We start from the raw sequence: 12,740 nt of genomic DNA, 5'->3' as shown, positions 1-12,740 counted from the left end.
AATGTCCTAAATTAACGAGGAGATTTTCTTAACCTCCATTTTGGCCGAATTTTTAGAGAATGCACAAATATCCCATGGAAGTCGTAGTTATGTTGTTTACCTATCCAACGAATTGTCACATGCTAAGATTCAATACAAATCGGCCACTTTATGGCCTTCCTATTAAAAATGGGTCGAAAACGAGTAATGTCCTAAATAAACGAGGAGATTTTCTTAACCTCCATTTTGGCCGAATTTTTAGAGAATGCAAAAATATACCATGGAAGTCGTAGTTATGTTGTTTACCTATCCAACGAATTGTCACACGCTAAGATTCAATGCAAATCGGCCACTTTATGGCCTTCCTAGTAAAAAAGGGTCGAAAACGAGTAATGTCCTAAATTGACTAGGAGTTTTTCTTAACCTCCATTTTGGCCGAATTTTTAGAGAATGCAAAAATATACCATGGAAGTCGTAGTTATGTTGTTTACCTATCCAACGAATTGTTACATGCTAAGATTCAATACAAATCGGCCACTTTCTGGCCTTCCTAGTAAAAATGGGTCGAAAACGAGTAATGTCCTAAATTAACGAGGAGATTTTCTTAACCTCCATTTTGGCCGAATTTTTAGAGAATGCAAATATCTCAAATGGAAGTCGTAGTTATGTTGTTTACCTATCCAACGAATTGTCACACGCTAAGATTCAATGCAAATCGGCCACATTATGGCCTTCCTAGTAAAAAAGGGTCGAAAACGAGTAATGTCCTAAATTAATGAGGAGATTTTCTTAACCACGATTTTGGCCAAATTTTTAGAGAATGCACAAATATCCCATGGAAGTCGTAGTTATGTTGTTTACCTATCCAACGAATTGTCACATGCTAAGATTCAATACAAATCGGCCACTTTATGGCCTTCCTAGTAAAAATGGGTCGAAAACGAGCAATATCCTAAATTAACGAGGAGTTTTTCTTAACCTCCATTTTGGCCGAATTTTTAGAGAATGCAAAAGTATCCCATGGAAGTCGTAGTTATGTTGTTTACCTATCCAACGAATTGTCACATGCTAAGATTCAATGCAAATCGGCCACATTATGGCCTTCCTAGTAAAAAAGGGTCGAAAACGAGTAATGTCCTAAATTAACGAGGAGATTTTCTTAACCTCCATTTTGGCCAAATCTTTAGAGAATGCAAAAATATCCCATGGAAGTCGTAGTTATGTTGTTTACCTATCCAACGAATTGTCACATGCTAAGATTCAATACAAATCGGCCACTTTATGGCCTTCCTAGTAAAAATGGGTCGAAAACGAGTAATGTCCTAAATTAACGAGGAGATTTTCTTAACCTCCATTTTGGCCGAATTTTTAGAGAATGCAAAAGTATCCCATGGAAGTCGTAGTTATGTTGTTTACCTATCCAACGAATTGTCACATGCTAAGATTCAATGCAAATCGGCCACTTTATGGCCTTCCTAGTAAAAATGGGTCGAAAACGAGTAATGTCCTAAATTAACGAGGATATTTTCTTAACCTCCATTTTGGCCGAATTTTTAGAGAATGCAAAAGTATCCCGTGGAAGTCGTAGTTATGTTGTTTACCTATCCAACGAATTGTCACATGCTAAGATTCAATACAAATCGGCCACATTGAGGCCTTCCGTAAAAATGGGTCGAAAACGAGTAATGTCCTAAATTAACGAGGAGATTTTCTTAACCTCCATTTTGGCCGAATTTTTAGAGAATGCACAAATATCCCATGGAAGTCGTAGTTATGTTGTTTACCTATCCAACGAATTGTCACATGCTAAGATTCAATACAAATCGGCCACTTTATGGCCTTCCTATTAAAAATGGGTCGAAAACGAGTAATGTCCTAAATAAACGAGGAGATTTTCTTAACCTCCATTTTGGCCGAATTTTTAGAGAATGCAAAAATATACCATGGAAGTCGTAGTTATGTTGTTTACCTATCCAACGAATTGTCACACGCTAAGATTCAATGCAAATCGGCCACTTTATGGCCTTCCTAGTAAAAAAGGGTCGAAAACGAGTAATGTCCTAAATTGACTAGGAGTTTTTCTTAACCTCCATTTTGGCCGAATTTTTAGAGAATGCAAAAATATACCATGGAAGTCGTAGTTATGTTGTTTACCTATCCAACGAATTGTTACATGCTAAGATTCAATACAAATCGGCCACTTTTTGGCCTTCCTAGTAAAAATGGGTCGAAAACGACACTACAAGAAAAAACGCGTTTTGCGACCTTTAAAATTGACGATTGCGACTGTTAGAAGGGTCGCAAATGTACATTTGCGACTGTTCCCCAACAGGCGCCAATGTTGGGGTCGCAACAGTCATTTGCGACCCTTCGCATAACAGCCGCACCAACCGTCGCAAATGTTATTACGACAGTTCCTAACAGTCGCAAATGAAGAGTTTTCACTTAGTTTTGAAGGGGCTTGCGACCCTTCACAACCGTCGCATATGTTAAATCTTTTTTTTAATAAAATGGTGGCTTGCGACCCTTCACAACAGTCGCAAATGTTTAGTTTTTTTTAAAAAAAAATTGAATGGTGCAATTGCGACCCTTCACAACAGTCGCAAATGTTTAGTTTTTTTAAAAAAAAATAAAAAATTGAATCCTGAATCAGCAAGGAAAGTAAATCCCTGGCACATATGAGCATCCCACATATAAGGCTGCATTATAATTAACTTAATATTTTTCCTATAATAAATAATGTACCATAGGCTACATTGACAAACAAAATCCAGAATCATAAGAGAACTTCAACAAAATTTAACCATAAACATTCATCATATGCAGTTCATTAAAGAAAAATCCAAAACTGAGAAAAATAGTAGAATCTAAGCCTCTGTAACAGGGTACTCAAACACGACATCTTTGCCTGAAAGTTTCCTGTAAACTGCAGAAAATGTATCGAGCTTGTATTCAGTATTGTTTCTCTCCTTTGGGTCCAAAAACACCTATAAACACAAACCCACAAGAATTAAATTAACATTATTTCTTATTCTTTTTAATATTATAGCATAATAAAAACGACTATCATGTAAATAAATTCCACCAGAGTGATTTTGCAAAATAACAAGTGATGTATTTGTTTTAAGTTTTGGTTGATTGAACACAAAACAGGAAGTTATTTGGCTGTTAGAATAGTTTACCTTCATGATCTTGGATCCATCAATTCTGTATCTGGTACGTTTGCCAACAATCTCAGCAGGCAACACGACATCCTCGAGCATTGCCTCGTGGACAGCAGTGAGTGTACGGCTGCGTGGACGCTGAGCAGCAGAGCCTTTCTTTGGTGGCCTGACGATTCTCCTGGTGGCAATGAGGATTACATCCTACAGGTTAAAGGTTCATTAGAATACAGTACAATGAAGCATCCAAACATGAGAACAAGATTTTCACTGCTAATGTTTCCTATCATCAAATTATTTAGAGTATGTTTGGTTTGGCTTCATTTTGACTTGAAAAAGAAGCTACAGAGTGGAACTTGCATGTAATCGTGAGTTTTTGTTTATGAAAACAGTGAAGCAAAACCAAACACATGCTTTCACTACAGCTTGATTAATTACAGTTTTACAGCTGAATAGAACTACTCCAAGTAAATATAAATTAAAGCAACTTAAAAACCAAGGGGATTGAAAATCAGATGAATAAGGACAAAGAAATTGGAACCAAGAACTGTCAGTGGACAAAATCTTGATAACAGATGTAAGACGTTACAATTAGAAAGAATAACTAACAATCTCATGAATCGATAAGAACAAAGGAATACAAGGATGTTCAGACTACCACTGATCTAAATTTAACACTTCTTGCAGCAGAAACATATATTTAGCCAAGAGTCCAAAAACACAATTACGGATAACCTAAGAAAAACATACCCCAACGAAATCAGATGTGATAATAATGAAAAAAAAAATCATGTGAGTTTGAAAATTAACCATCTGAGATTCAAATTCAGATTCAGAAATTCATAAAATTGAAAATGAAATTCAAAATCATATAATGGGTATCAGATTCGAATTCTGAAATTGACTATCTTAATGCATAAAATCGAAAATAGTATCAGAATCTTACTGAAAAATAGTATCATAAAATCGAATTCTGATCATAGCATGCAACTCCTATTTTGATGCCTGTAATACACAAACCTAGCTGAATGATTGCATATGCTAAACATGGAAAATTCAATTTAAATAGCAGCAACTGAAGCAACTATATATACATATTACCAATAGGCAATTATAATAGAGAACTTAGAAGAGTCTTAGGTTGTAGCATGTATATGATATTAGGTATATAGTATATGCAATTTAATGTACAAGGTGGATTTCAATGTATGTGTTTTGTTAACCACAAACAGAAAAACAAAGTAATATTGCAAGATCAAGTACGTAGATGACAATGATCCCAATTCATTAAATATTGTAGAATATGTTACTATGGCACTGTAGGGAAACACTAGAACACATTAATCTAAATCATTGATAAGTAAAATTCAAAGATAAGAAAGGGAAAGCATATGTGCCACACAAGTATTGTCATATTGATGTTTAAGGCTATGTACAGCCAAAATGTTTTCTTATAGCCGGTGACTTCTTGTTAGACTAACTCTATTAGCATAGCCTTATAGAGGATACCTAAAGATAATAAACAAACGTGAATAATTGCAGACAAATGTTAATTAGATTTTCATAAAAAACACGTGGGATTTTGACATTCACCACGCAGCAGCATCATAGTATGGTTCTGTCTAGCGTGTACATAACTACCTTGTTCAGGAGAGGAAAAAAGACTTTCAAAAACACCAGCAGACTTAAGAAATCAATAGTGTAAAATGAGAAGCGCTTCATATTAAATTAGAAAACAGGGTAACTAGTATGCCTTTGCAACCATAATGGAATTGTCAATGAGGCCATATCAATCGCATCTGATTGTCAATGAGAAAGGTTCAGTTTGCAGATTGACACACATGCCTTAGGCATGACTTGTAGGTTTGGGATAGTCAGCCTCAAGGTAGCCTCTTAGACATGTCCTTCAATTATTCAGCGCAAGATACAAAACTGTTGGATCAGTAAGCCACAAACACATCCATCACAAAACTAGAGAAGACTAATAGACATAAGCTTGAAAATTGAAAGTGTCATTGTTTTGGCCTAAAGGTTCACTGATATTGTCCCCAACTGCATGGTCTCATATTCTCATGGCTTAATCTAATTTGAAGGTCAATTAGTGTTAGCTCAAGGAATCTTAAATACATCTCTAGCATGTGCATTGCAATTGAACATTGACCTGAAGTCTAAATTGAAATCCAACTCTTTAGTCATGTAAAACTGAGTGGTAGATAAACAATATAGCTTGCCAGTTATAAGTCAATTTTCATAAAATTCAATTTAAACATCTATAGCAAGGAAGGGGACACTGTCACTGAATGCATAAAATAAGATACCTGTGATCTTAAATTATAATTCTCAATCTCAATGGCACGCTTCCTCCTCAAATTCTTCTTATTCTTGTTGACAACCTTCTTAAACAAACCACACACTGAAGAACAACAAACAAACAAACAAACACGTAGTAAGTAAGTAAATAACAGTACAAAAATAAAATAAAATGCAGAGGAACATAATAATGCAAGTACCTTCTTGTTGAGTTTGGTGATTTGCAGCAGAAGCAGCAGGTTTGGCCTCAGAATCTTCCATACTAATAAGCTAAGCTAAGTTGTGATGATTAAAAAACCCAAATCAATCAAATTGAGATGACTAAAACTGTGGACTATAGACACGATTGTGTTTCTGTGAGAAGTGAGCTTATCAAATGAGGCATCAGCTGCGAGCCTCTATGAAACTATTGATGACATGTGAAGTTTAGGATTAGGTTAACCCTCATGATTAAAAGTTTCAATCATGTTAAGCAAGAAGAAATCAATTCAATTCAGAATATCAATAAACCTAACCTGCTGGCTGGGTACTGTTAAGGATAACAGCGATGCGTTATGAAGGAAATTGAAATTGGGGTATTGGAGCGCAACCCTCAAGCTTAGGCGTTGTAACGATGCGATTGAAATTGGGAAATTGGGGATTCTGAAAACCTAGAAACCAACCAACTATGTTGTATTTGTATTGTAGCTAGCTAGTTAGTTGTGGCCGAATTTACGAGCCCAGGTTTAGAATCGATTGGGAGCGGGAAGGAGAAAGGGTTTTGTAAACATCTTCGATTGGGAGCGGAGGTTAACGCGGTAGTACGTTATATTAGATCTGAGAGAAGAGATTGGATGATTTTGACAATTTTGGGAAAAATAGAGGATTTGAATTTGATGGGAAGGAGGAGAGAAGGGACGATTCATTAGATCTGAGAGAAGAGAGAGAGAAGTTAATGGGTTTTCACTTGACAAAAGTTTAGCACGGTATATGCTAAGAGGGACACGTCCTCAATTTCACTTAAAATCCTGCGACCCTTGGGTTTACCTGTCACAAGACATGTCGCAAATACCAAATTGCGACAGTTATTATTGAACTGTCGCAAATCATCTGTCGCAATTGTACAAATTTCTTGTAGTGCGAGTAATGTCCTAAATTAACGAGGAGATTTTCTTAACCTCCATTTTGGCCGAATTTTTAGAGAATGCAAATATCTCAAATGGAAGTCGTAGTTATGTTGTTTACCTATCCAACGAATTGTCACACGCTAAGATTCAATGCAAATCGGCCACATTATGGCCTTCCTAGTAAAAAAGGGTCGAAAACGAGTAATGTCCTAAATTAACGAGGAGATTTTCTTAACCACGATTTTGGCCAAATTTTTAGAGAATGCACAAATATCCCATGGAAGTCGTAGTTATGTTGTTTACCTATCCAACGAATTGTCACATGCTAAGATTCAATACAAATCGGCCACTTTATGGCCTTCCTAGTAAAAATGGGTCGAAAACGAGCAATATCCTAAATTAACGAGGAGTTTTTCTTAACCTCCATTTTGGCCGAATTTTTAGAGAATGCAAAAGTATCCCATGGAAGTCGTAGTTATGTTGTTTACCTATCCAACGAATTGTCACATGCTAAGATTCAATGCAAATCGGCCACATTATGGCCTTCCTAGTAAAAAAGGGTCGAAAACGAGTAATGTCCTAAATTAACGAGGAGATTTTCTTAACCTCCATTTTGGCCAAATTTTTAGAGAACGCAAAAATATCCCATGGAAGTCGTAGTTATGTTGTTTACCTATCCAACGAATTGTCACATGCTAAGATTCAATACAAATCGGCCACTTTATGGCCTTCCTAGTAAAAATGGGTCGAAAACGAGTAATGTCCTAAATTAACGAGGAGATTTTCTTAACCTCCATTTTGGCCGAATTTTTAGAGAATGCAAAAGTATCCCATGGAAGTCGTAGTTATGTTGTTTACCTATCCAACGAATTGTCACATGCTAAGATTCAATGCAAATCGGCCACTTTATGGCCTTCCTAGTAAAAATGGGTCGAAAACGAGTAATGTCCTAAATTAACGAGGATATTTTCTTAACCTCCATTTTGGCCGAATTTTTAGAGAATGCAAAAGTATCCCGTGGAAGTCGTAGTTATGTTGTTTACCTATCCAACGAATTGTCACATGCTAAGATTCAATACAAATCGGCCACATTGAGGCCTTCCGTAAAAATGGGTCGAAAACGAGTAATGTCCTAAATTAACGAGGAGATTTTCTTAACCTCCATTTTGGCCGAATTTTTAGAGAATGCACAAATATCCCATGGAAGTCGTAGTTATGTTGTTTACCTATCCAACGAATTGTCACATGCTAAGATTCAATACAAATCGGCCACTTTATGGCCTTCCTAGTAAAAATGGGTCGAAAACGAGTAATGTCCTAAATAAACGAGGAGATTTTCTTAACCTCCATTTTGGCCGAATTTTTAGAGAATGCAAAAATATACCATGGAAGTCATAGTTATGTTGTTTACCTATCCAACGAATTGTCACACGCTAAGATTCAATGCAAATCGGCCACTTTATGGCCTTCCTAGTAAAAAAGGGTCGAAAACGAGTAATGTCCTAAATTGACTAGGAGTTTTTCTTAACCTCCATTTTGGCCGAATTTTTAGAGAATGCAAAAATATACCATGGAAGTCGTAGTTATGTTGTTTACCTATCCAACGAATTGTTACATGCTAAGATTCAATACAAATCGGCCACTTTATGGCCTTCCTAGTAAAAAAGGGTCGAAAACGAGTAATGTCCTAAATTAACGACGAGATTTTCTTAACCTCCATTTTGGCCGAATTTTTAGAGAATGCACAAATATCCCATGGAAGTCGTAGTTATGTTGTTTACCTATCCAACGAATTGTCACATGCTAAGATTCAATACAAATCGGCCACTTTATGGCCTTCCTAGTAAAAATGGGTCGAAAACGAGTAATGTCCTAAATTGACTAGGAGTTTTTCTTAACCTCCATTTTGGCCGAATTTTTAGAGAATGCAAAAATATACCATGGAAGTCGTAGTTATGTTGTTTACCTATCCAACGAATTGTTACATGCTAAGATTCAATACAAATCGGCCACTTTATGGCCTTCCTAGTAAAAAAGGGTCGAAAACGAGTAATGTCCTAAATTAACGACGAGATTTTCTTAACCTCCATTTTGGCCGAATTTTTAGAGAATGCACAAATATCCCATGGAAGTCGTAGTTATGTTGTTTACCTATCCAACGAATTGTCACATGCTAAGATTCAATACAAATCGGCCACTTTATGGCCTTCCTAGTAAAAATGGGTCGAAAACGAGTAATGTCCTAAATAAACGAGGAGATTTTCTTAACCTCCATTTTGGCCGAATTTTTAGAGAATGCAAAAATATACCATGGAAGTCGTAGTTATGTTGTTTACCTATCCAACGAATTGTCACATGCTAAGATTCAATGCAAATCGGCCACTTTATGGCCTTCCTAGTAAAAATGGGTCGAAAACGAGTAATGTCCTAAATTAACGAGGATATTTTCTTAACCTCCATTTTGGCCGAATTTTTAGAGAATGCAGAAGTATCCCGTGGAAGTCGTAGTTATGTTGTTTACCTATCCAACGAATTGTCACATGCTAAGATTCAATACAAATCGGCCACATTGAGGCCTTCCGTAAAAATGGGTCGAAAACGAGTAATGTCCTAAATTAACGAGGAGATTTTCTTAACCTCCATTTTGGCCGAATTTTTAGAGAATGCACAAATATCCCATGGAAGTCGTAGTTATGTTGTTTACCTATCCAACGAATTTTCACATGCTAAGATTCAATACAAATCGGCCACTTTATGGCCTTCCTAGTAAAAATGGGTCGAAAACGAGTAATGTCCTAAATAAACGAGGAGATTTTCTTAACCTCCATTTTGGCCGAATTTTTAGAGAATGCAAAAATATACCATGGAAGTCGTAGTTATGTTGTTTACCTATCCAACGAATTGTTACATGCTAAGATTCAATACAAATCGGCCACTTTATGGCCTTCCTAGTAAAAAAGGGTCGAAAACGAGTAATGTCCTAAATTAACGACGAGATTTTCTTAACCTCCATTTTGGCCGAATTTTTAGAGAATGCACAAATATCCCATGGAAGTCGTAGTTATGTTGTTTACCTATCCAACGAATTGTCACATGCTAAGATTCAATACAAATCGGCCACTTTATGGCCTTCCTAGTAAAAATGGGTCGAAAACGAGTAATGTCCTAAATTGACTAGGAGTTTTTCTTAACCTCCATTTTGGCCGAATTTTTAGAGAATGCAAAAATATACCATGGAAGTCGTAGTTATGTTGTTTACCTATCCAACGAATTGTTACATGCTAAGATTCAATACAAATCGGCCACTTTATGGCCTTCCTAGTAAAAAAGGGTCGAAAACGAGTAATGTCCTAAATTAACGACGAGATTTTCTTAACCTCCACTTTGGCCGAATTTTTAGAGAATGCACAAATATCCCATGGAAGTCGTAGTTATGTTGTTTACCTATCCAACGAATTGTCACATGCTAAGATTCAATACAAATCGGCCACTTTATGGCCTTCCTAGTAAAAATGGGTCGAAAACGAGTAATGTCCTAAATAAACGAGGAGATTTTCTTAACCTCCATTTTGGCCGAATTTTTAGAGAATGCAAAAATATACCATGGAAGTCGTAGTTATGTTGTTTACCTATCCAACGAATTGTCACATGCTAAGATTCAATGCAAATCGGCCACTTTATGGCCTTCCTAGTAAAAATGGGTCGAAAACGAGTAATGTCCTAAATTAACGAGGATATTTTCTTAACCTCCATTTTGGCCGAATTTTTAGAGAATGCAGAAGTATCCCGTGGAAGTCGTAGTTATGTTGTTTACCTATCCAACGAATTGTCACATGCTAAGATTCAATACAAATCGGCCACATTGAGGCCTTCCGTAAAAATGGGTCGAAAACGAGTAATGTCCTAAATTAACGAGGAGATTTTCTTAACCTCCATTTTGGCCGAATTTTTAGAGAATGCACAAATATCCCATGGAAGTCGTAGTTATGTTGTTTACCTATCCAACGAATTGTCACATGCTAAGATTCAATACAAATCGGCCACTTTATGGCCTTCCTAGTAAAAATGGGTCGAAAACGAGTAATGTCCTAAATAAACGAGGAGATTTTCTTAACCTCCATTTTGGCCGAATTTTTAGAGAATGCAAAAATATACCATGGAAGTCGTAGTTATGTTGTTTACCTATCCAACGAATTGTCACATGCTAAGATTCAATACAAATCGGCCACATTGAGGCCTTCCGTAAAAATGGGTCGAAAACGAGTAATGTCCTAAATTAACGAGGAGATTTTCTTAACCTCCATTTTGGCCGAATTTTTAGAGAATGCACAAATATCCCATGGAAGTCGTAGTTATGTTGTTTACCTATCCAACGAATTGTCACATGCTAAGATTCAATACAAATCGGCCACTTTATGGCCTTCCTAGTAAAAATGGGTCGAAAACGAGTAATGTCCTAAATAAACGAGGAGATTTTCTTAACCTCCATTTTGGCCGAATTTTTAGAGAATGCAAAAATATACCATGGAAGTCGTAGTTATGTTGTTTACCTATCCAACGAATTGTTACATGCTAAGATTCAATACAAATCGGCCACTTTATGGCCTTCCTAGTAAAAAAGGGTCGAAAACGAGTAATGTCCTAAATTAACGACGAGATTTTCTTAACCTCCATTTTGGCCGAATTTTTAGAGAATGCACAAATATCCCATGGAAGTCGTAGTTATGTTGTTTACCTATCCAACGAATTGTCACATGCTAAGATTCAATACAAATCGGCCACTTTATGGCCTTCCTAGTAAAAATGGGTCGAAAACGAGTAATGTCCTAAATAAACGAGGAGATTTTCTTAACCTCCATTTTGGCCGAATTTTTAGAGAATGCAAAAATATACCATGGAAGTCGTAGTTATGTTGTTTACCTATCCAACGAATTGTCACACGCTAAGATTCAATGCAAATCGGCCACTTTATGGCCTTCCTAGTAAAAAAGGGTCGAAAACGAGTAATGTCCTAAATTGACTAGGAGTTTTTCTTAACCTCCATTTTGGCCGAATTTTTAGAGAATGCAAAAATATACCATGGAAGTCGTAGTTATGTTGTTTACCTATCCAACGAATTGTTACATGCTAAGATTCAATGCAAATCGGCCACTTTATGGCCTTCCTAGTAAAAAAGGGTCGAAAACGAGTAATGTCCTAAATTGACTAGGAGTTTTTCTTAACCTCCATTTTGGCCGAATTTTTAGAGAATGCAAAAATATACCATGGAAGTCGTAGTTATGTTGTTTACCTATCCAACGAATTGTTACATGCTAAGATTCAATACAAATCGGCCACTTTATGGCCTTCCTAGTAAAAAAGGGTCGAAAACGAGTAATGTCCTAAATTAACGACGAGATTTTCTTAACCTCCATTTTGGCCGAATTTTTAGAGAATGCACAAATATCCCATGGAAGTCGTAGTTATGTTGTTTACCTATCCAACGAATTGTCACATGCTAAGATTCAATACAAATCGGCCACTTTATGGCCTTCCTAGTAAAAATGGGTCGAAAACGAGTAATGTCCTAAATAAACGAGGAGATTTTCTTAACCTCCATTTTGGCCGAATTTTTAGAGAATGCAAAAATATACCATGGAAGTCGTAGTTATGTTGTTTACCTATCCAACGAATTGTTACATGCTAAGATTCAATACAAATCGGCCACTTTATGGCCTTCCTAGTAAAAAAGGGTCGAAAACGAGTAATGTCCTAAATTAACGACGAGATTTTCTTAACCTCCATTTTGGCCGAATTTTTAGAGAATGCACAAATATCCCATGGAAGTCGTAGTTATGTTGTTTACCTATCCAACGAATTGTCACATGCTAAGATTCAATACAAATCGGCCACTTTATGGCCTTCCTAGTAAAAATGGGTCGAAAACGAGTAATGTCCTAAATAAACGAGGAGATTTTCTTAACCTCCATTTTGGCCGAATTTTTAGAGAATGCAAAAATATACCATGGAAGTCGTAGTTATGTTGTTTACCTATCCAACGAATTGTCACACGCTAAGATTCAATGCAAATCGGCCACTTTATGGCCTTCCTAGTAAAAAAGGGTCGAAAACGAGTAATGTCCTAAATTGACTAGGAGTTTTTCTTAACCTCCATTTTGGCCGAATTTTTAGAGAATGCAAAAAT

At 36.4% G+C, this 12,740-nt stretch overlaps 1 protein-coding gene across 4 annotated transcripts; it reads right to left on the bottom strand.

The window, feature by feature from the left end:
- Positions 1-2,735: 2,735 nt before the first annotated feature.
- Positions 2,736-6,383, bottom strand: LOC146903637 (small ribosomal subunit protein eS7z-like). Of its 4 annotated transcripts, none has more exons than XM_085725433.1 (5): positions 5,966-6,383; positions 5,651-5,725; positions 5,459-5,553; positions 3,162-3,344; positions 2,736-2,966 (listed from the first exon to the last, which is right to left on the bottom strand). In XM_085725433.1, exons 2-5 carry the CDS (start codon positions 5,709-5,711, stop codon positions 2,847-2,849), a joined length of 459 nt encoding a protein of 152 aa, XP_085581559.1. In that variant the 5' UTR covers positions 5,712-5,725; positions 5,966-6,383; the 3' UTR covers positions 2,736-2,846. The 4 variants fall into 4 exon arrangements, with proteins under 4 accessions (XP_085581559.1, XP_085581562.1, XP_085581561.1 ...); XM_085725436.1 differs by having other exon boundaries at positions 5,651-5,720; positions 5,966-6,353; XM_085725435.1 differs by having other exon boundaries at positions 5,961-6,144.
- Between the last annotated feature and the right edge of the window lie 6,357 nt (positions 6,384-12,740).

Source organism: Medicago sativa, chromosome 7 (assembly GCF_051527215.1).
Source record: "Medicago sativa cultivar Bolivia chromosome 7, Bolivia_mono, whole genome shotgun sequence".
Classification (NCBI taxonomy): domain Eukaryota; kingdom Viridiplantae; phylum Streptophyta; class Magnoliopsida; order Fabales; family Fabaceae; genus Medicago; species Medicago sativa.
Note: the sequence above shows the minus strand (reverse complement) of the source record. Positions and strands in the feature narration are given on the sequence as shown.

Excerpts from the sequence above, each read along its gene's own strand:
- LOC146903637 (XM_085725433.1), bottom strand. The coding sequence starts at position 5,711 with ATGGAAGATTCTGAGGCCAAACCTGCTGCTTCTGCTGCAAATCACCAA. Across the intron at positions 5,554-5,650 it reads TCACCAAACTCAACAAGAAG|TGTGTGGTTTGTTTAAGAAG; the intron begins GTACTTGCATTA and ends GTTGTTCTTCAG. Across the intron at positions 3,345-5,458 it reads ATTATAATTTAAGATCACAG|GATGTAATCCTCATTGCCAC; the intron begins GTATCTTATTTT and ends TTTAACCTGTAG.